The following is a 24,259-nucleotide window of genomic DNA, read 5'->3' as shown; positions in this document are numbered from 1 at the left end:
GCGACTCAGCAACGTCACAATTGCGCAGGTTTCTTGCACTGTTGTGTTGCGGGGGTCACACTGTCTATTTGTAATGAACAACAGCAGAGAAAAATAATTGTATTTGACGCCTTTCAACGTAGCATTTTAATAGAGGCACAATTCTTAATTTTCCTCCTTCAAAAAATATCAGGGTCGGGCAAGGTTATTTTAATCAGGGATGTTGAGGTACTTCAAAGGTCGTTTGTGCACTTTAATCTGAAAATGCACAAAAGCCATTTACCACATGAATTAATCTGTTAGTTTTATGAATTTAGAAAGTCCAGTGATCAGAGGTTGGGATGCTCCACGTATTGTTGCATGAATACCGCTCCCATTAGTCATTCAGATGGCGGGGCGGGGGGGGGGGGGAAGAAGGCAGGAAAGCAGACTTGACCCATGTTCATTTGAAGCTCCGGTAATTAGGCGCTCTCGGTCCCGCTCGGATGCAAAGCGAGGGTGGAGAATGTAAACAGCGTCAGAGAAAAAAAACCCCAACAACATCTGGTTGCAGCCACTGAGCAACGCATTGCCAGGGAGATTCGGAGCTGTCAAACGATAGCTGGCAAGCGATGGCCTCCAAAACCAAAACAGTGCAAGTTATTGTTGGCTGGTGAGGGAGGAACATGAAGAGGCTGATCTCGTGTGTCTGTGCTCGGTGAGGCGTAAAGGCCCTTCTTTTACTGGCTCTTGTTTCAGTACAGATGGTGGAGGAGACTGGCGTCCATGTGACACCTCCCCCCTGCTATTGTTGACACTGATAAACCTGACTCCCTTGCCCCAGCAACGGGTTGTACCCCTAGAAAATGGTGTTTCTACGGCTCTTTTGAGTTTGCCTGTGTCTATGTGTGTCTCAAGTTATAATAGGGTGACCAAAACCAAATCCGGGGACACACAGGGTGGGAGCACTACAAATGCAAAACAAATGTGCTTATAATTACCGCGGCTGTGCCGTCACACTGTTGAAGCACATTCAGACAGCGTTTATAAATAATACAGTAACACTCTTCAGTCCATTGACCTGAAACTCTGATTCTGTCTAACGGTTTGATAGGCACATATTCCAATGGCGAGGGCTCTCGCCTATTCAGGGATGAGTTTCATGAACCAGGTACTCTTCTGGGGACTTTGTTTGCCCGGGGACACTGACCCTCATCCGAGGGACTGTCCTCGGAAAACAGGGTCGTATTGTCACCCTAAGTTATAACAATAACTGTGCTTATATCGTGCAGGTTAAGCAGCGCCTCAATTTTAAAATTCTCATCCTTATTTTCAAATCCCTCCATGGCCGCGTTCCCTCCCTACCTCTGTAACCTCCTCCAACCCCACAACCCTCCAAGATCTCTGCACTCCTCTAATTCTAGCCTCTTGCGCATCCCTGATTATAATCGCTCCACCATTGGCGGCCGTGCCTTCAGCTGCCTGGGCCCTGAGCTCTGGAATTCCCTCCCTAAATCTCTCCGCCTCTCTACCTCAAATTCAAACAGGTAAGGACGTCGCAACTCACCTGGAGGTGACCTGGCCGGGCGGGACTTTCGCCTCTCGCGCTGTTTCCCTCAGTGAAATGAACTCCACCCTACAAATCCCGTACCCAGAGCAAGAAGGTCAAACTAGGAATCTGGAAATCGAGGTAAGTGAGGATTTGCAGTATTGTCTCTATCTGTACCTCTTATAGCTCTCTCTCTCTCTGTTTCTGCCTGTCTCTATCTGTATCTCCCTCACTGTGTGTTTCCATTTAACTCTATTTGCATAACTCTCTGTATCTGTTAGTCTCTCTCTGCTTCTATATGTCTCTGCCTGTGTGGTTCTCTGGCTCTTGGTCTCTATCTCTCTCTCCATTTCTTTATATCTCTGTCTGTGTAGCCCTCTCTCTGTTCCAGTTTGTCTCTATCTGTTTCAATGGGGGGGGGGGGGGAGTTTTAACCTCCAAAAATGGGTGGGTTGGGGTCGGGTGGGAGGTTAAAGTGTTAAAGTTCTGAATCCTGACTCCAACCCGCCCACTTCCGGTTTTAACGGAGGTGGGACTGGGGGTGGGGGGGTGGTGGGCGGGTGGCCAACATGCTCACAAGGCACGGGTTGGCACTTTAAGTATTATAATAAGGCTGCGTGCTTCACATTGAAGCTTCATTTCAAATTGAACGCCGGTTGGTCGGGTTTCCTGGGCCTTGGGGAACCTGCCAGCTAAAAGAAGGCAAGGACTCCTGGATCCAGGAGATAAGCACCTTTCCATTTACCTGCTGGATCCAGCGTTCCTGCCTCTCCAGCCCCCCACAATCGGACACTCCCCAAACCTCCCAATCTCCCCCCTGACCTCCGCCCCCCCCCCCGCCCCCCCAAGAGGCCTCCGATCTCCCTTCCCTATCCGGTCGTCCAACCCCCGACACACCTCCCAACCTCCAGCCGCCGACCTCCCCCTTTCCCCAAACTCCAGCCCCCGACCTTCCCCTTCCCCCAACCTCCAGCCACCGACCCCCCCTTGCCCCAACCTCCAGCGCCCGACCCACCCCCCCTTCCCCCAACCTCCAGCCACCAACCCCCCCCTTCCCCCAACCTCCAGCCCCCGAACTCACCGACGATCTGCAGCCCCCAACTCCTCCGATGATCCCTAGCCTTCTGACCTCTATCTGTGTAGCTCTCTGTTTCTCAGTCTCTCGCTCTCTCCATTTTTTTACATCTCTATTTGTGTAGCTCTCTGTTCCTGATGGCAGGAATGACGTATGAGGAGAGATTGGGTCGATTGGGCTTGTACTCGCTGGAGTTTAGAAGAATGAGAGGGGATCTCATCGAAACTTATAAAATTCTAACAGGACTAGACAGACTAGATGCAGGAAGGATGTTCCCGATGGTCGGGGAGTCCAGAACCAGGGGTCACAGTCTAAGGATAAGGGGTAAGCCATTTAGGACTGAGATGAGGAGGAATTTCTTCACCCAGAGAGTGGTGAACCTGTGGAATTCTCTACCACAGAAGGCAGTAGAGGCCAATTCATTAAATATATTCAAGAAGGAGTTGGATATATTTCTTAAGGCTAAAGGGATCAAGGGATATGGGGAGAAGGCAGGGACAGGGTACTGAATTTGGATGATCAGCCATGATCTCATTGAATGGCGGAGCAGGCTCGAGGGGCCGAATGGCCTACTCCTGCTCCTATCTTCTATGTTTCTATGTATATCTCTATCTGTGTAGCTCTCTGTTTCGCTGTATATCTCTATCAGTGTCTGCTGTTCACAAGGTATTCATTAGGAACGTACGCTTTGTTTGATGTCTTTATTTGACAAGTCCCTGAAGGTCTGTGTAGAACCTGTCTATAAAATATACCGGCTCTCCGACTCCACGGGTGGCTCGAGTTTTTGCTCTGTATATTTTTTTTGGATGCCTGGGATGTTGGTGCGAGCCATTGAAACATTTTTCCTATTTGCGACACCAATCGTCAAGGACTCGCGGGTCAGGGAAAGCACAGCCAGCCGTGGAGCCAAAGGCCCTTCACTCCGCCTTCATAACGTACGTCAACCCTGACAAGCAGCGCCTACTGCGCCACTCCTAGCCCCAGACCATCCCTGCTCGTCATTCTTGAGGAGGGATTTCCAATTAGTGCCAAGTTAGGGTTAGGGTTGATGCTGCAGGTAGATTCTTCGCAGCGAGTGGGTTAAGACTGGCCAACCCATTTCATGCAACCTACACAGCCAACGGGGATTGGGCCGGCTGCCAATTTTTATACCCCGCCCATCAATACGGCGGGGGGTGTAAAATGGGGCGGCCAACACGAAGTTGTTGGATTGTTGTAAAAAACTAACTGGTTCACTGATGTCCTTTAGGGAAGGAAACCTGCCGTCCTTACCCAGTCTGGGCCCATACGTGACTCCAGACCCCACACCAACGTGTTTGACTCTTAACAGCCCCCTGAAGTGGCCTCGCAAGCATCTCAGTTGTATGCAAACCGCTACAGGTGGTTCAAGAAGAAGGCCCACCATCAGCCTCTCAGGGCAACTAGGGGTGGGTAATAAAATGCCAGCAACTGAGAATGAATATATTAAAAGGAAGTGGAAGCATTCTAAATTTGGCAAACATTTTAAAAAAATTATTTGCCCAGCTTATTTCTTGTATTATTGATGATAAATCTGCCCCAAGTAGTTGCTTGTTTTACAACTCGTAGCTTACAAAAAAAATCTTCCTTTCTTTGGGCTCTCACTCTTCATCCTTCACTTCTCAATGGACAGGGGAAGTGGACAGCGGACCTGTTTCCCAGGCCTGTGCTCTGAGGTGGCCACGAGGAGCACCGGAGACGTGACTTCGAGTTCCAGCGTTTCGGCTGAAGCTCCAATTCTTCTTCTCTCCTTCTTTCCCCCTTCCCCCACCGTGAAAGGGCACCCAGCCCCGCTGGTCATTACCTCCCCCCAACGGCAGCACGGCCAAGATAGGGAACTCGCCAGTGCAGGACTCAAAACCTGCGCTCTCTGCGTTGCGGTGGCTGCCCAGATTGGTGGGACTTCCTAGCCCCGTTAGTCAACTGAGGCGACAGCAGTGAGTGACTGGGCTCTGTATCTTTTTCTTTCGCAGTGCGGGGAAGGCTTCACAGCTGACAGAAGTGGTCGCTGCATAGGTGAGTTGGTATCCTTACCTTTCCTGTAAAGTTGTTTCGTATGACGGGAAAAGCTTATAATGGGATGTCTAGTTTGGCTCTCCATTCGACGGCCTCCTGAGATGCCGAGTGGAGAAATGAGGTGCCTCCCGTGACAGATCTCAGTGGACAGGTTGATGCGATGTGTTCCACGGTCTAGGACTCATGGCCACAGTCGCACTTCGGGCCGTCCCTCCTCTTCCACTTGTGGAGCAGGTGGCCGCACCGTCCTGTGCGGGTCGGGTTGAGCGCCGCCCACTGTCTTCGAGGGCGGTCGAAGCCGGGGACCTCAGCTGCTGGATCAGTGATGAGGTGTTGGTTCTGTTATGTTGCGAGCGACCCACGATTCCGTCCACCTGGATAGTGGGTCGGTACCAGCTGCGTGAACATTGGCTGATGGCAACCTGCACGCGGTCTCCCCGCGCGCGTACTAGTTCGCCGAGAACTTGGCAGCCAATGCCATCGAGAAGACGACCGAACGCCCGAAAGCGGCCGCCCGGTCTGAAAAGCATGAAAGCATCGAACCTTTCCTGTAATACTGTATCGGCAGGCAGAGCATCGAGAAGCTCATCCCTTACAGTTAGGCCTTAAAGGAAATCAGAATGTGCGGTCCATTAAGAGTTTTGCATGGCCCAGCAATGAACTGCGCTCAAAGGGAGGGAGGAGTTTAAGAGATGGGGGCTACAGCATTGGACACATCCGCCTAATCAGTGCAAGTAGTACCTAATAATTAACGTTAATACGCCCCATTGCCATCTTTAGTCACAAGGTTTTGGGCTGTCGAAATTTTTAACAAAATCAAATTTGACACTTAATGTTGTCAGATCACGGTATGTTGTGCAAAATATAATAAATGTTTTTTTTTTCGACGTCCCGAGGGATATTATTCCACCCCACACACCTTCTTCAGCGCATAAACATCTCTAGGGTATGAGGAAGGATGTCCTTATCTGAGGAAGGATGTTCTTGCCATGGAGGGAGTGCAGCGAAGATTCACCAGACTAATACCTGGGATGGCAGGAATGACGTATGAGGAGAGATTGGGTCGATTGGGCTTATATTTGCTGGAGTTTAGAAGAATGAGAGGGGATCTCATCGAAACTTATAAAATTCTAACAGGACTAGACAGACTAGATGCAGGAAGGATGTTCCCGATGGCGGGGGAGTCCAGAACCAGGGGTCACAGTCTAAGGATAAGGGGTAAGTCATTTAGGACTGAAATGAGGAGGAATTTCTTCACCCAGAGAGTGGGGAACCTGTGGAATTCTCTACCACACAAGGCAGTTGAGGCCAATTCATTAAATATATTCAAGAAGGAGTTGGATATATTCCTTAAGGCTAAAGGGATCAAGGGATATGGGGAGAAAGCAGGGACAGGGTACTGAATTTGGATGATCAGCCATGATCTCATTAAATGGCGGAGCAGGCTCGAGGGGCCGAATGGGCTACTCCTGCTCCTATCTTCTATGTTTCTAGGAAGGGAGGAAAATGGGATTGGAGTAGAGGGGGTCGATTTTGACTGCCTACCCCTGGCGTTAATGATGGGGTGACGGCCTCGAAATGGAGTCGGTTGATTTAGCGCCCCGTTACCACCGGCAACGCGGCCATCGCCATTTTGAAAGGGGACTACTGCCGGGTGTCCACCAGCACCCACCCGTCTCAGGCACTAGGCCCCCTTTTAATATGGAAGTCGCGGTCCGGCGCCATCAATAGGACCCCCGATTGCCGACATAGGTTGGAACCTGCGCAGTGGCACGGACGTTGGAACTGAAGAGGCCCCGACAAAGTGTCTAATTATTTTACGTGGGACCCCGGAGGCACAGGAGTGCTGCTCTGGGGCCCACCAAGATAATCTGGGTCGCTGTCGCCCCGGCAACCTCGCTCTCCTCAAAATCGACCCGACAGTCGAAGAGCTCGATGGGCCGAATGGCCTGTTTCTGTGCTGCCACTGAAGTGATGCGATCTAATTCAGGACTAGTGTCCCCTAGGTTTTTACTGGGGGGGTGGGGGGCTGGGTGGTAGGAGTTACGGGGGAACTCGCTAGCGGGAAGCACACCCGGTCAGCTCGGGGGATGTGGAGGCCTTGCCCGTTTTAACGGCAGGGCCTCATTTGAAATATAATTTCCCGGACTTCCGCCCGACATCCGGCCAGATTCGCGACCTGGTCGTTGAGCGGGATCGGGAATTTGGCCCTCCCCACTCTCCGAGTAAAGGCAAAGCCCAAAAAGGTCAGCAGACCTCCATCCCGGCAATTACACTGGGATCACACCCTCTGCTGCCCTACAATGCTGACAACCACCCCCCCCACCCCAATAAAGACAGCAAGTGGCCCCCACAACTAACGACAGGAAGTGGCCCCCCACAACTAAAGACAGCAAGTGGCCCCCCACAACTAATGACAGCAAGTGGCCCCCCACAACTAACGACAGCAAGTGGCCCCCCACAACTAACGACAGCAAGTGGCCCCCCACAACTAAAGGCAGCAAGTGGCCCCCCACAACTAACGACAGGAAGTGGCCCCCACAACTAACGACAGGAAGTGGCCCCCACAACTAAAGACAGCAAGTGGCCCCCCCACAACTAAAGACAGCAAGTGGCCCCCACAACTAAAGACAGCAAGTGGCCCCCCACAACTAACGACAGGAAGTGGCCCCCACAACTAACGACAGCAAGTGGCCCCCACAACTAACGACAGCAAGTGGCCCCCACAACTAAAGACAGCAAGTGGCCCCCCCACAACTAAAGACAGCAAGTGGCCCCCACAACTAAAGACAGCAAGTGGCCCCCACAACTAACGACAGGAAGTGGCCCCCACAACTAACGACAGCAAGTGGCCCCCACAACTAACGACAGCAAGTGGCCCCCACAACTAACGACAGCAAGTGGCCCCCCACAACTAATGACAGCAAGTGGCCCCCCACAACTAACGACAGGAAGTGGCCCCCACAACTAACGACAGCAAGTGGCCCCCCACAACTAAAGGCAGCAAGTGGCCCCCCACAACTAACGACAGGAAGTGGCCCCCACAACTAACGACAGGAAGTGGCCCCCCACAACTAATGACAGCAAGTGGCCCCCCACAACTAACGACAGCAAGTGGCCCCCCACAACTAAAGACAGCAAGTGGCCCCCCCACAACTAAAGACAGCAAGTGGCCCCCACAACTAACGACAGCAAGTGGCCCCCCAATACTAAAGACAGGACGTGGCCCCCACAACTAACGACAGCAAGTGGCCCCCACAACTAACGACAGCAAGTGGCCCCCCAATACTAAAGACAGGACGTGGCCCCCACAACTAAAGGCAGCAAGTGGCCCCCACAACTAACGACAGCAAGTGGCCCCCCAATACTAAAGACAGGAAGTGGCCCCCACAACTAAAGACAGGACATGGCCCCCACAACTAAAGGCAGCAAGTGGCCCCCAATACTAAAGATACAAAGTGACTCCCACCCCTAAAGACAGGAGGTGTCCGCCCTGCTCTCCGGTAAAGACAGGAGGTGTCCGCCCTGCTGACCAGTAAAGACAGGAAATGTCCGCCCTGCTCACCAGTAAAGACAGGAAATGTCCGCCCTGCTCACCAGTAAAGACAGGAAATGTCCGCCCTGCTCACCAGTAAAGACAGGAAATGTCCGCCCTGCTCACCAGTAAAGACAGGAGGTGTCCGCCCTGCTCACCAGTAAAGACAGGAAATGTCCGCCCTGCTCACCAGTAAAGACAGGAAATGTCCGCCCTGCTCACCAGTAAAGACAGGAAATGTCCACCCTGCTCACCAGTAAAGACAGGAAATGTCCGCCCTGCTCACCAGTAAAGACAGGAAATGTCCGCCCTGCTCACCAGTAAAGACAGGAGGTGTCCGCCCTGCTCACCAGTAAAGACAGGAAATGTCCACCCTGCTCACCAGTAAAGACAGGAAATGTCTGTCCCTCCCGCTCCTCTTTAACGATGCGAGTTTCGAGCTGTGTTTTCATATTCCGCTGTGTTTAACCATTGCTATTTTAGAATCTTTCTCCGATTGTTTAGATGTGGACGAGTGTGTCCAGTTTCCAGCGATGTGCCCCCGGGAAAAGCCCATCTGCATCAACACGTACGGAGGGTACAAGTGTCGGCCTAACAAGAGATGTAATCGGGGCTACGAACCTAATGAAGATGGGACAGCTTGTGTGGGTGCGTGGACTGCCCCTGGAGCAATGGTCTTCAGCCCTTTAACAATTGCATTTATTAACATGTTAAGTACTTCAACACAACTGAGCTGAACTTTAATTTACTCCAATCTATACTTTGTGCAAATACTCATTACACAAGTTGACCTGCTTACTCACTATTAAAAGAATGGCCTCAAAACCTTCGCCCCAAGCCTGACAGCTTCAGAAACATTTGTGCCTTATTCCGAGACCGGTATGAGTGCAATTTTCATTTTTGGGAAGCTTGGTTCAACACTGGAAGGATTTGATCACCCAGCGCAAACTATTGCTACTTCTCTTACCAGTTTGTTATTTCCCCTCTACAACAGTGACTCCACTTCAAAAGTACTTCATTGGCTGTAAAGCGCTTTGAGACGTCCGGTGGTCATGAAAGGCGCTATAGAAATGCAAGTCTTTCTTTCTCTAGACGTCGAGCTCTCTTTCGCCAACTTAACTTATCTTTGTCTCTCTCCATTTTTTTTCATTGAAAGAAAGACTTGCATTTCTACAGCGCCACCGGACGTCTCAAAGCGCTTTACAGCCAATCAAGTCCTTTTGAAGTGTAGTCACTGTTGTAATGTAGGAAACGCAGCAGCCAATTTGTGCACAGCAAGCTCCCGCAAACAGCAATGTGGTAATGACAAAATAATCTGTTTTAGTGATGTTGGTTGAGGGATAAATATTGGCCGGGACACCGGGGAGAACTCCCCCTGCTCTTCTTTGAAATAGTGCCATGGGATCTTTTATGTCCACCTGAGGGCAGACGGGGCCTCGGTTTAACGTCTCATCCTAGAGACGGCACCTCCGACAGTGCGGCACTCCCTCAGCACTGCACTGGGAGTGTCAGCCTGGATTATGTGCTCAAGTCTCTGGAGTGGGAGTATGAACCCACAACCTTCCGAGTCAGAGCCGAGAGTGGTTATCAACTGAGCCACAGCTGACACCATTTTTATTTTCATTTTTTTATTGAATTTATTCATTAGTAAAAACATTTACAGCAGTTGTGATCATTCCCTTGTACCATATAATCGTCCGTCACCAGTGTCCAGCAAACAGTGACAAAGTCACGACTAAAACATAAAGGCTGTGAAATTCACCTCTGTGGCGCTGGTACTTTTGGCCGGTTTGAAAAAAAAAGGTGTCCAACTTGTTCCCACCCACTTCAGGCGCGGCCCACGCTGATCGCCATTTGGTGAGGGCGAGAGTGCGGGCGGCCCGCGCTGGTCGCCATTTGGTGAGGGCGAGAGTGCGGGCGGCCCGCGCTGGTCGCCATTTGGTGAGGGCGAGAGTGCGGGCGGCCCGCGCTGGTCGCCATTTGGTGAGGGCGAGAGTGCGGGCGGCCCGCGCTGGTCGCCATTTGGTGAGGGTGAGAGTGCGGGCGGCCCGCGCTGGTCGCCATTTGGTGAGGGCGAGAGTGCGGGCGGCCCGCGCTGGTCGCCATTTGGTGGGGGCGAGAGTGCGGGCGGCACGTGCTTGCGCCGGCGGAGTAGGCAGATCGTGACGTCCGTCAACTTGCAACGCCCCACCTGCCCCCTTTGGACGTCGCCGCTCCGTTCGAGGCCCTCTCCTAAACACGCACAGCTGAACGTGTGTTCAGCTGCATGAGGGAACCCCCACCAGCGCTCCATCCAACTCGCAGGTAAGTTGCTTATTGCTTTTATACTGCCTCTTGCAGAGTTTGTAGGAGTCCTGGGATGCTGTAAGAGATTTCAAAAGTTGTTCAAGTGTGCAGGGAGTGCGGCTGGACGTTGGGAAGGTGTTGGCTGCTATTGGAAGCCCTCTGACAACACCACTTGCTCCCTGTCCTGGGGGCTCTAGTTGTAGCCCTCCTTGTGCTGCAGCGTGACAGGGAGATGGAGCAGAGGCAGCAAAGACAAGCTGCCTGCAGAGGGAGGAGGAGGAGGGCTCTCAGCAGGAGGCCTCACCCACCTATGGTCTTCCGATGGCACTTCTCCAACCTGTACCTAAGCCAGGAGCAGTGTGTTCAGAGGCTCTGCTTCACCAAGGAGGTGGTCACAGAACTCTGCCACCTCTTGGAACCAGACCTCAGCCTCAGAGCAGGGTGACGACGGCGCTACCAGTGGCCCTCAAGGTGACCGTGGCCCTGAATTTTTTCGCCAACGGATCCTTTCAAGTTGGAACAAGTGACATAGCAAACATCTCGCAGTTCGCCGTTCATCACTGCATCCTGGAGATCACAGAGGCTCCGTACACTAGGAGAGGGGACTTAATTGTCTTCTCTCTAAACAGAGAGACGGAGGAGGAGTGTGCACGTGGCTTTGCCAGTATATCGGGCTTCCCCTGGTACAGGGTGCCATCGAATACATGTCTTTGTGGGCGCCGTATCTCAATGGTAAGCTCAAAGGGTACCACTCACTTAATGTACAGTTGGTGTGCAACCACACCCTCCGGGGAGCTGGCACCTGAGTTACCCTTTCCCCCTGCCCTGGCTGCAGCCCACTCATGCCCGGTGACTCACCACATGCAGATCTCGCCTCTATGCTGCCCTCTAAAGTCTGCGCAGTGCCAGTATCCGAGCTGGTGCCTGCGAGTGTCGGAGCGAGTGACAGTGTCTCTTCTTCTCCATCGCTCTCCTCTTCCTGCACTGGCTGGCCAGGTTGGAGTTCTCAGGCAACTGAAAGGAGACAGGCACAAGGGTAAGGTCGTGGTGAGGGGAGGGGGAGAAAGCAAGATGTGCATGCTTACACCATCAGCAGTTTGCAAGTGCGAAGAGATTGTGCGATGCAGGGGAAGTGGGATGTGAGGAGGAGGATTAGGTATGAGCACACCATCATCTTGAATGGTTTCAGCCTCGCCACTTGCCACCGCCTCAGTGATGGCCCCTCCAATGATGTCGAGCACTGTCTCCTCCAGCTGGATAATATATGCAGGCTGGCCCGTCCCCCGCCGGTTAGCTGTAATGCACCAGCTCGCCCTGCAAGAGAAATGAAATTGTGTCAGTGAGTGTGGTGCAATGTGTGTCAGTGAGTGTGGTGCAATGTGTGTCAGTGAGTGTGGTGCAATGTGTGTCAGTGAGTGTGGTGCAATGTGTTTGGGTGAAGTGTGTCAGTGAGTGTGGTGCAATGTGTGTCAGTGAGTGTGGTGCAATGTGTTTGGGTGAAGTGTGTCAGTGAGTGTGATGCAATGTGTTTGGGTGATGTGTGTGTCAGTGAGTGTGGTGCAGTGTGTTTGGGTGATGTGTGTCAGTGAGTGTGATGCAATGTGTTTGGGTGATGTGTGTCAGTGAGTGTGATGCAGTGTGTTTGGGTGAAGTGTGTCAGTGAGTGTGGTGCAGTGTGTTTGGGTGAAGTGTGTCAGTGAGTGTGGTGCAATGTGTTTGGGTGAAGTGTGTCAGTGAGTGTGGTGCAATGTGTTTGGGTGATGTGTGTCAGTGAGTGTGGTGCAATGTGTTTGGGTGAAGTGTGTCAGTGAGTGTGGTGCAATGTGTTTGGGTGAAGTGTGTCAGTGAGTGTGGTGCAATGTGTTTGGGTGAAGTGTGTCAGTGGTGCAATGTGTTTGGGTGATGTGTGTCAGTGAGTGTGGTGCAATGTGTTTGGGTGAAGTGTGTCAGTGAGTGTGGTGCAATGTGTTTGGGTGAAGTGTGTCAGTGAGTGTGGTGCAATGTGTTTGGGTGATGTGTGTCAGTGAGTGTGGTGCAATGTGTTTGGGTGAAGTGTGTCAGTGAGTGTGGTGCAGTGTGTTTGGGTGAAGTGTGTCAGTGAGTGTGGTGCAATGTGTTTGGGTGAAGTGTGTCAGTGAGTGTGGTGCAATGTGTTTGGGTGATGTGTGTCAGTGAGTGTGGTGCAGTGTGTTTGGGTGAAGTGTGTCAGTGAGTGTGGTGCAATGTGTTTGGGTGAAGTGTGTCAGTGAGTGTGGTGCAATGTGTTTGGGTGATGTGTGTCAGTGAGTGTGGTGCAATGTGTTTGGGTGATGTGTGTCAGTGAGTATGGTGCAGTGTGTTTGGGTGAAGTGTGTCAGTGAGTGTGGTGCAATGTGTTTGGGTGAAGTGTGTCAGTGAGTGTGGTGCAATGTGTTTGGGTGAAGTGTGTCAGTGGGTGTGGTGCAATGTGTTTGGGTGAAGTGTGTCAGTGAGTGTGGTGCAATGTGTTTGGGTGATGTGTGTCAGTGAGTATGGTGCAGTGTGTTTGTGTGAAGTGTGTCAGTGAGTGCGGTGCAATGTGTTTGGATGATGTGTGTCAGTGAGTGTGGTGCAATGTGTTTGGGTGAAGTGTGTCAGTGAGTGTGGTGCAATGTGTTTGAGTGAAGTGTGTCAGTGAGTGTGGTGCAATGTGTTTGGGTGAAGTGTGTCAGTGAGTGTGGTGCAGTGTGTTTGGGTGAAGTGTGTCAGTGAGTGTGGTGCAATGTGTTTGGGTGAAGTGTGTCAGTGAGTGTGGTGCAATGCGTTTGGGTGATGTGTGTCAGTGAGTGTGGTGCAGTGTGTTTGGGTGAAGTGTGTCAGTGAGTGTGGTGCAATGTGTTTGGGTGAAGTGTGTCAGTGAGTGTGGTGCAATGTGTTTGGGTGAAGTGTGTCAGTGAGTGTGGTGCAGTGTGTTTGGGTGAAGTGTGTCAGTGAGTGTGGTGCAATGTGTTTGGGTGAAGTGTGTCAGTGAGTGTGGTGCAATGTGTTTGGGTGATGTGTGTCAGTGAGTGTGATGCAATGTGTTTGGGTGAAGTGTGTCAGTGAGTATGGTGCAGTGTGTTTGGGTGATGTGCCAGTCATGGTTGAATATCTGGCATTGTGTTCAAGGTGTGAGATGTGGGTGTGAGGCTTGCAACTGTGGTAAGTGTGTGAGGGTGAGATGAAGCTCTGAGTGTGAGGTATGAGTCGTGATTGCTAGAGATTGAGGGGAGACCTTTGACGTAATAAAACTCACTACACACTTGGTTTGAGTATAAAGCAAATCTTTAATCAACTTGTTTCAGAACATGGAGGTCTAGTTGTACTTCACTAGTTCCTGTCTTACAAAATGTCCCTGGACAAGCTGGGCCCACGCCCGAGTATTTATACTCCTTGGACGGCGCCACCAGCTGGCCGTCCAGTGTTATTTCATGAGTAGTTTCTTTATGATGTTGAGATTTATAACAACCTTTTTGAGGGGTATAACATTTTGAGGGGTCTAGATAGAGTGGATAGGAAGGACCTATTTTCCTTGGCAGAGGGGTCAACAACCAGGGGGCACAGATTTAAAGTAATTGGTAGGAGGTTTAGAGAGGATTTGAGGGGAAATCTCTTCACCCAGAGGGTGGTGGGGGTCTGGAACTCACTGCCTGAAAGGGTGGTAGAGGCAGGATCCCTCATCACATTTGGATATGCACTTGAAGTGCCGTAACCTACAGGGCTACGGACCAAGAGCTGGAAAGTGGGATTAGGCTGGATAGCTCTTTGTCGGCCGACGTGGACACGATGGGCCGAAATGTAAATTTCTATGATTCTATTGTTGGTAGGTGAGTGATGGGGGTGTGGTGCATTGAGCAGTGTGTGAGGCTAGTGGTGCAGTTGGTGGAATATGGCATTTGAAGATGCAGTCCCTGACCTTGACCACTTGTGTGAGGTCATTAAACTTCTTCCCGCACTGGATCCGGATCCTCGGGGAAAGACTGCTGGCACTGACCGCTTCAGCTATCTGCTCCCACTGCCTTCGTACACTCTGTCTGGAGGGCCTCCTGGCCCCCCTGCGGGAAGAGGACCTGTCTCCTCCTTTCGACCTCAAGGCTTCCAATGCTGTGTCCCAGATCCGAGGTGCCCTTTCTCTGCCCTGTTGCGACATTGCCAACTTCCCCTTTGCTTAGCTCCACTCAGAATGAGGTACTTCTTTCACAAAGCACCTCCTCTTTAAGAAGTGCAGACAACGTTTAACTCTGCAGGCAACCTTAAAATACAGATCAGACTTCCCACGATTCTGTTGAGCGCTGAGCCAACCAGCAGCACGTTCAGCACTGGGCCCAGTGCTTCAATCATGTTAATGAGTAGGCAGCATGAATTTCGTGTGCTGCCTACATTACTCTCGGGCCTTATCAAATTGTTCCCCCTTGGTCTCCTTACCTAAGGAAGGATATACTTGCCTTAGAGGGAGTGCAACGAAGGTTCACCAAACTGAACCAGACTAGATGCAGGAAGGATGTTCCTGATGGTCGGGGAGTCCAGAACCAGGGGTCACAGTCTAAGGATAAGGGGTAAACCATTTAGGACAGAGATGAGGAGGAATTTCTTCACCCAGAGAGTGGTGAACCTGTGGAATTCTCTACCACAGAAGGCAGTAGAGGCCAATACATTAAATATATTTAAGAAGGAGTTGGATATATTTCTTAAGGCTAAAGGGATCAAGGGATATGGAGAGAAGGCAGGGACAGGGTACTGAATTTGGAAGATCAGCCATGATCTCATTAAATGGCGGAGCAGGCTCGAGGGGCCGAATGGCCAACTCCTGCTCCTATCTTCTATGTTTCCATGTTTCTATTCCTGAGATGAGGGGATTGTCCTATGAGGAGAGATTGTGTAGAATGGGCCTATATTCTCTGGAGTTTAGAAGAATGAGAGGTGATCTCATTGAAACCTACAAGATTCTGAGAGGGCTTGACAGGGTAGTTGCAGGGAGGATGTTTCCCCTGGCTGGGGAGTCTAGAACCAGGGGTCACAGTCTCAGAATAAGGGGCTGGCCATTTAGGACTGAGATGAGGAGAAATTTCTTCATTCAAAGGGTTGTGAATCTTTGGAATTCTCTACCCCAGAGGGCTGTGGATGCTCAGTCGTTGAGTATATTCAAGGCTGAGATCGATAGATTTTTGTATATTAAGGGAATCGAGGGATATGGGGATCGGGCGGGAAGGTGGAGTTGAGGTAGAAGATCAGCCATGATCTTATTGAATGGTGGAGCAGGCTCAAAGAGTCGAATGGCCTACTCCTGCTCCTATTTCTTATATTCTTAATTATACTGTGCTTCTGACCAATTTACAGTTCCTTAACAATATCCTTCTAGTCATGCAGATCATGAAATGGAACGTGCTTTTCTGAGGAGCACTCTCATCTTCATCACTGTACCGTAGAATGATTAACATTTCTTACTGTTCAGTCGGTTTCCTGTTTATTTTTATATCTGTTTTTTTAAAGAACAAAAATTTCAGAATTGGCACACTAACCATTGTGCAGATGAATTTATGGTTTTCATTTCCAGTTTTAACTTTGTAGGTTCTTCTATCTCTCCCCCTCTCTCTCTCTCACTCTCTCGAAGATCAATCCTTAGCTGACCCAATACTGAATTATTCAAGACTAAAAGCAGAAAATGCTGGAAATGCTCAGCAGGTCTGGCAGCATCTGTGGAGAGAGAAACAGAGTTAACGTTTCAGGTCGATGGCCTTTCGTCAGAACTGGAAAAAGTTAGAGATGTAACAGATTTTAAGCAAGTGCAGGGGCAGCGAAAGGGGGGAGTGGGGGAAAGAACAAAAGGGAAGTTCTGTGATAGGGTGGAAGGCAGGAGAGATTAAATGACAAAAGGGATGATGGTGCGAGGCGAAAGGAGATGATAATGGGACAAGTAAAGAAACAAAAGATGGGTCTAGTGCTTCCAGCAGCCGCAGTATTTTACTTATGTACTGAATTATTCATCTGTGTATTGAGTGTGGAGGCTATGCAGTCTCCGAGCTCATGCTGTGTATTTGGGAGACAGCTAGGCAGACACGACGGGCAGTGTTTTTCTAATGAGGTTTGTGAATTGTGAGCACGAAGACTGATTCTCCGGTCGGCCAGAGGGTGGTACTCACAGCGAGTGCAGGTCAGGATGTTGTGGGCCCACAGCTCCTAATCTTCGGTCCATTCTGATTGCAGAATCAGCTGGACGGACCTTCAGTTAATAATGTATAGGTCTGCCGAGTTCAATAAATGCATTGAGGTTTTGGTTTGGCCATTGACCTTCAGGAGCCAACGCATTCCTCGGATCTTATTCTTGTGAATGCTTCTGTCCGCCAAGGTGAATGATGTTGGTGGTGGATCAGAATGGATCACCCAGGGTTCATATAAGCAGACCCGAACCGAGTGTAACCTTGGATTGGCATAGAGTAAAGTTTTTCTACTCTACCCCAACAAAATGCCGCGGTCTCGGAAGAGTACCTCTGCTACACCATTGCGGTATTTTCCCCACACCAGCCTCTCTGACTGAGATTGATAATTAGGGCAGAATTTTCATTGGGCCGCGGAGGTAGGATTGGAGGTGTGTGGGGGGTTAAAATCCCGAAATCGGGAGGCACGAACCCATCCCGTCCCCAACCCGCCTCCATGCCAGTTTCAAAGGAGGCGGATACCCGACCCGCACTGGGACCCGCCTCCCCGAGGCGGGAAGGGGATTAGTGCCAATTAACTGCCTGTTAACAGGCAGTTTTTAGCCTAATCCCTATTTTCATTCTTGAAATGTGGGATTCCCGACGGCTCCAAACCACGCCAAGTTAGCGAGGTGGGCCGTCGGGCTGAAGGGCTTGGAGGGGTCGAGATGTTCGGTGTTCAGGTGAGTGATGGGTGCATGAGTGGAGAGGTAAGTGTGTTTGGTGTGTTTAAAGTGTTTAAAGAAGTTTTACTTACCTTTACAGCCTTCCTTCCTTCAGGTCTCGGGAGTCCCTCATCTCACCGGCACAGAAAGCAGAATGGCCGCGATCTGATAAAAATTGCAGCATTCAGCTTTCTGTTCTGGAGAGATCTCTAACTCATCCTGAGAGGAAGGAATTAACTTAGAGTACAGATTGTCAGTGGGTGACAGCTTCAAACAGCTGTGAAACGCTGATATTTCATCTGTCAAAAGCTTTTGACAGATGAAATATCAATCTGTGACGTCACCTGTTGCTGGGTGGCCCTTAATTGGCCTGCTGAGCCCGCTGGGCGGGCTCAACAAGGTCAATCAAGTCAAAATCGCGTGGATTGGCTAGAATTCGATGGAGGCGGGACTACAACCCCGAAAGTTGTAGTCCCACCTCCTACCCACCTCCTCAATGAAAATCCAGCCCTAATTAGTGTCCAATTGAAAGAAAGAAGAAAGGTATTTATATAGCACCTTTCACGACCACCGGACATCCCAAAGTGCTTTACAGCCAATGAAGTACTTCTGAAGTGTAGTCGCTGTTGTAATGTGGGAAACACAGCAGCCAAATTTGCGCACAGCAAGCTCCCACAAACAGCAATGTGATAATGAGCAGATAATCTGTTTTTAGTGATGTTGGTTGAGGGATAAATATTGGCCAGGACACTGGGGAGAACTCCCCTGCTCTTCTTCGAAATAGTGCCATGGGATCTTTTATGTCCACCTGAGAGAGCAGACGGGGCCTCGGTTTAATGTCCGAAAGACGGCACCTCCAACAGTGCAGCACTCCCTCAGCACTGCACTGGAGTGCCAGACTAGATTTTTGTGCTCAAGTCTCTGGAGTGGGGCTTGAACCCACAGCTTTCTGTCAGTAGAGGCGAGAGTGCGACCCACTGAGCCAGAAAGGGAGTCCATTAACTTACAATGAAGGCACCCATGTTTTCTCTGCAGGGAAGAATTGATAAATAAAAATAGAAAATGCTGGAAATGCTCAGCAGGTCAGGCAGCATCTGTGGAGAGAGAAACAGAGTTAACGTTTCAGGTCGGTGACCTTTCGTCAGAACTGGAAAAAGTTAGAGATGTGACAGGTTTTAAGGAGGTGCAGGGGCAGGGAAAGGGGGAGTGGGGGAAAGAACAAAAGGGAAGGTCTGTGATAGGGTGGAAGGCAGGAGAGATTAATTGACAAAAAGGATGACGGGCAAGGAAAAGGGGGAGGTAATGGGACAAGTAAAGAAACAAAAGTGGGTCTAGAGCAGATGTAAGTGGGAATAATCACCAACACCTGCTGTCCGAAAAAATGGGGGCCGAGGTTATGATCTGAAATTGTTGAACTCGATGTTGAGTCCAGAAGGCTGTAAAGTGCCTAATCGAAAGATGAGGTGCTGTTCCTCGAGTTTATGTTGAGCTTCATTGGAACAGTGTAAGAGGCCGAGGACAGAGAGGTCAGAGTGGGAGTGGAGCGGAGAATTAAAGTGACAGGCGACCGGAAGCTCACGCTTGCGGACTGAATGGAGGTGTTCCGCAAAGCGGTCACCCAATCTGCGTTTGGTCTCCCCAATGTAGAGGAGACCGCATCGTGAGCAGCGAATACAGTATACTAGATTGCAAGAAGTACAAGTAAATCGCTGTTTCACCTGGAATGTTGTCCTTCTTCTTTGCTTCGTAATGTTTCCTACATTACAGCAGTGACCACACCTCAAAAAGTACTTCATTGGCTGTAAAGCACTTTGGGACAACCTGAGGTCGTGAAAGGCGCTATAGAAATGCAAGTCTTTCTCTTTTGGCCTGATGAAGGGGGCTCTGGCTTCATCCATTAGGGTGGCAGCGAGCCGTACTGATTTTTCAACTGGCACTCGTGACAGGCACCTTAGTTGCTCCTGTACGGGCTCTAGCAGTCCCCCGTCCAAAGGACTTCGGGCCATGTACTCACCAGCAAGTGACCGATGAGTCCCACTCCACCACTTCCAGTGGCAGAGCAGCGAGCCCATGAATATCAGGCCCAGGGGGGGTCATGTTTCCTGACTGGTAAGATTTACGTGTGAATGTCTTACGCTAAGTACCCGTGCTGCCTTCCTTCGTGCGCTTTTATCAGGTAGATAATAATAATAATTCAACTTTATTGTCATTGTACAATGCACAAGTACATGAACAACGAAATGTGATCTTGCAAGCTCCCATGAGTCCAGTACAAATAACATTAACATTAAACGTAAATAGCACCGTCCTGGGAGAAGCAAAGCCGCTGCGTCTGTGCGCGCCGCCATTCCATTTCCACCATTCCTCCTGTCCGACAATCTTCAGCCCAACGCCCGGGCCTTCTCACCAACCGCCCCTCCTCGGGGCTCCTTCCGTGACCTTCTCACCAACCGCCCCTCCTCGGGGCTCCTTCCGTGACCTTCTGCACCTGGTCTTCCCTGATGGTCACCCCTCCAGGTACTAACCAGGCCTGGCTCTGCTTAGCTTCCAAGCCTTGCCAGTGACCCTGTCCCTAGTCCCAGGAATATTAACCCATTTAAAATAAGCTTCACCAATCAAAGATTATACCCGGTGAGTGATGTAAGAAAACTATTGGCACTTGGTCTAAATGTTAAACAAAGCTTTAATCAACTGTTTTACAACATGGAGGTCTAGTTGTGTCCTTCACTAGTTCCTGTTAAAGAATGTCCTGAGCAAGCTGGGCCCATGCCCGAGTATTTATACTCTTCCTGGACAGCGCCACCCGCAGGCCGCCCAGTATTATTTCATAAGTCATTTCCACATGAATGGCAAGATTCATGTCAGTTAGTGTGTATGTGCAAGTTAAAAATAGCTCTCAGTGAAACCACTCCAGCTTGCCTTCATTCAAGACTTCGGAGGATGGAATTGACTATGACCTGGAACGCAAAAACAGGCGGAATCATAGAAACATAGAAGATAGGAGCAGGAGTAGGCCATTCGGCCCCTCGAGCCTGCTCCGCCATTCAATGAGATCATGGCTGATCATCCAAATTCAGTACCCGGTCCCTGCCTTCTCCCCATATCCCTTGATCCCTTCAGCCTTAAGAAATATATCCAACTCCTTCTTGAATATATTTAATGAATTGGCCTCTACTGCCTTCTGTGGTAGCGAATTCCACAGGTTCACCACTTCGGGTTCAACTCCACCTCTCCACGTTTCATTTTCCAAGCCGTCACCGTAAGCAGTGCGCTGCGCTCCCTCCCTATCAAGCCACTATGAGGCTTTGAATGGTGGGAATATTCAGCGGGTCAGGCAGCATCTGTGGAGAGAAGAAATTCCTCCTCATTTCTGTCCTAAATGGCTTACCCTTTATCCTTAGACTGTGACCCCTGGCTCTGGACTCCCCGACCATTGGGAACGTCCTTCCTGCATCTAGTCTGTCCAGTCCTGTCAGAATTTTATAAGTTTCAATGAGATCCCCTCTCATTCTTCTAAACTCCAGCGAGTACAAGCCCAATCGACCCAATCTCTCCTCATACGTCATTCCTGCCATCCCAGGTATCAGCCTGGTGAATCTTCGCTGCACTCCTTCCATGGCAAGAACATCCTTCCTCAGATAAGGCGACCAAAACTGCACACAATACTCAAGATGTGGTCTCACCATGGCCCTGTACAACTGCAGCAAGACATCCTTGCTCCTGTACTCGAACCCTCTCGCTATGAAGGCCAACATACTATTTGCCTTCTTATCCGCCTGCTGCACCTGCATGCTTACCTTCAGCGACTGGTGCACAAGGACACCCAGGTCTCGTTGCACTTCCCCTTCTCCCAATCTATTGCCATTCAGATAATAATCTGCCTTCCTGTAATCGCCTTTGCCACCCGCTACATGACCCACCCGATCCACTGAAGTCAACGAGTGAATAATACGAAAACCGCCTGTTTCTGCGGCCCCGCCCGCACCCAATTTCACCCCCTTCATATGACATGCCAAGCAAGTTTGGTGCCCAAGTGTGCTTCGGGTTCAACTCCACCTCTCCACGTTTCGTTTTAGTCACCCGGTTCCTTTCCAAGCCGTCACCGTAAGCAGTGCGCCGCGCTCCCTCCCTATCAAGCCACTATGAGGCTTTGAATGGTGGGAATACTCAGCGGGTCAGGCAGCATCTGGAGAGTAGGACAGAGTTAACGTTTCAGGTCGATGACCCTTCATCAGAACTCATAGACCTGAAACGTTAACTCTGTTTCTCTCTCCACAGATGCTGCCTGACCTGCTGAGTGTTTCCAGCGTTTTCTGTTTTGATTTCAGATTTCCAGCATCTGCTTTTTGTTTAGGTGGTGGGGTTACTTTCAGGTGTATTCTGAAGAATGTTTAGATACTATTTCTCTTTTTCATTCTTCTATTCTTTCTCGTTTTTTTTATACCCAAGCAGCTCAAGTCGCTTACTTTGGAGGAAGTTTTTCATCAGCTACAAGACTCTCTGTCTATCTCCATCAGGCCTCACTGATCCTCCTCGGCCTCCTCCACTGGCTTCAAGCCTGAGGCCTTGACCTACAGATGCACCCCAGCAACTCTACACTCGGAACCCTCCGTCTTCCACTGCTTAAACTGTCAACAGGTTCAACAGAATTCAAAGAACTCGGCAAATTCTCAGTCTGTCTGGTTCACTGCTGCCCAGCGTGCCACACAGTCAAACTCCAGATGAACACGCATCCTGAGATAAGCGTAACATTCTGACTGAATTATAAAATTCCAGTATTGTTCCCATCTATCTCCCATTATAGAGAAATCCCAGATCAAGCATACTCCAGCTTAGCAAACTCAGGAGGTGTTTTTATCAGAATTTGATTGTCTGACACCATAGCGATATGCACAATAGCAAGACAGCCAGAGGAAGACACACACACAGACACGCACACGCATGCACAAACACAGGCATGCAGACACACAAACACGCACACAAATGCAAACATGCACGCACGCAGACACGCGCACACACACACAAACGCAAATATGCACGCACGCAATGATACACATACACATACAAACACGCAAGCACAGACACGCACACACAAACATGCAAGCACAGGCAAACACAAAAACATACGCTTGCACAGACACACATACAAACACACGCATGCTTGAGCACACGTATGCAGGCAAATACATACACGCACAAACACGCATAAACACAAATGTACGCATGCACATACACACAAACACACACACCCCCACGCACACAAGTGCTCACGCACACGCAGCACTCTGCTGTACCTTTGCAACTATGCTTAAAATAATAGAAATAATTTGAGTGAAATGGTTTCTGCAAAATGAAACAGCTGGAAGGTGAGCTGCGACGGTGGGTTGTACACAGTGACACTGCGCCTGGCCCGATGTGTTTTGCTCTTTGCAGTTGGAACCATCATCCTAAACACTGTTTAGAACTGGATGACGCGACAAGGCTCTTCTGCTCACGCTTGTTTCGACCCTGTTACTTCAACCCTACAGATGCACACCTGCTCCGGACCACTCCAAGCTAGAACTGTCCCAAGCTTTGCAGACGACATTTTGACATTTAAAGAAGCAAATTTTCAATTTAATAGGAAAAAAAAACCCCATCACAAACCAGGAAGGAGATAGAGGGTGGCAGCTGAACCCACTGCACAATGGATGAAATGGGTTGCGATGGTTGGGTCACAAGTTGAAAAGTCACGCGACTACCTGAATAGCCATTGTATGAGTTGCAGCTTTGTTTCATCGGCATGCTATATAATGAAGCTAGCGTATAAACCACTCCCAGTCGGTGTCGGAGGGCGGGGGTAGAGGGGAAATGTTGGCGGTCCATTCCACAGGTTTATGATCCGAGGCTTTTCCCGCCATGAGTTCCCAATCTCGTCCCTCTTGGGACGCTGCAGGCGAGAAGCAGGATGCTTTCCCAGAAAGGAAGGAAGGAGGAAACGATATCAGAGGGCAGGAGAGTTGTCACCTTGCCATCTCTGGGCCCAAATCTCACAGACGCCCCTCCGTGCCAGTGGAAGGGGCATGGGAGGTGGTCACTCGCACCGCCTTGGCTAGAAAAACCTGCCACAAAATGGCGATAAAATCCAAAGGCTTAGAAATGGGAAATAGCCCAATGGTGACGCAGGGAACTCTCGGTTAGGTTGGGGGCAACTTAAAGGGGGAAATAAATTAAAGTCAATAATTAAATCTAGACTTACAAACCAGCTTTTTATAGTATTCGATGACCCGTTAATATTGACCCTATTTACACCGCATGTATCATTGCTACCACCATTGTGTTTTAGCCACGACAAGCCCTGGCTGATGGGGAAGGCACAGCACAGAATGGCATCAAGTGCGGTGTTTGCCGGCTTGGATGGACTATCGCCAAGGTTCAAGCTGCTCCGGATCCAAACCGGTTTTGACCATATTTGCAGGATCCCAGGCCACGGGTGGTGCGGCACGGGGGAAGGAGTTGGGTGTAGCGTAAAGTTATTCTTCATTGTTATTAATGATTTCCTAACCCGTGAGACAGGAGTGAGATACACAGAATGACACACAAACAGGCCATTCGGCCCAACGGGTCTTTGCTGCTGTTTATGCTGCACACAAGCCTCCTCCCATATAATGAATATTACAGCCTCCCGGGAACTGTAGCCTGTATATTCAACAGATTGATTTACTTTTCAATTACTCATCTTAAGTATTTTTTTTCTGGCAAAATTGGACAGACTCTCAGCTGTGGAGAGGGGAACTTTTATTTTGTTTAACTTGTGATGCCCTCCTAGAGTATTTTTTATAAACTCAGGCATTCATCTGTTAAAGTTGTAAGGACATTTTTATCCCTGCTCATCAGTGCAAAAAAATGGCATGGAATCGCATGAATATGATGTCATCGTGTCGCATGGGAAAATGATGTCATCGTGTTACACTTGACTATGATGTC

General features: G+C 50.0%; 1 protein-coding gene across 1 annotated transcript in view; it reads left to right on the top strand.

Moving 5' to 3' along the window:
• Positions 1-24,006, top strand: part of LOC147113322 (cartilage acidic protein 1-like) — a 270,647-nt gene extending 246,641 nt beyond the window's left edge. The window contains exons 11-14 of the mRNA XM_085996116.1: positions 1,506-1,648; positions 4,574-4,616; positions 8,656-8,799; positions 21,746-24,006. Coding sequence (XP_085852242.1) covers positions 1,506-1,648; positions 4,574-4,616; positions 8,656-8,799; positions 21,746-21,855 — 440 coding nt within the window. The 3' untranslated portion in view covers positions 21,856-24,006. The remainder of the gene's footprint in view (positions 1-1,505; positions 1,649-4,573; positions 4,617-8,655; positions 8,800-21,745) is intronic.
• Positions 24,007-24,259: the final 253 nt, after the last annotated feature.

Source organism: Somniosus microcephalus, chromosome 8 (genome assembly GCF_052327205.1).
Source record: "Somniosus microcephalus isolate GS21.2 chromosome 8, FLI_Smic_1.0, whole genome shotgun sequence".
NCBI classification, from domain to species: Eukaryota; Metazoa; Chordata; class Chondrichthyes; order Squaliformes; family Somniosidae; genus Somniosus; species Somniosus microcephalus.
The sequence above is the reverse complement of the archived record's forward strand: the minus strand, read 5'-3'. Positions and strand labels throughout refer to the sequence as shown.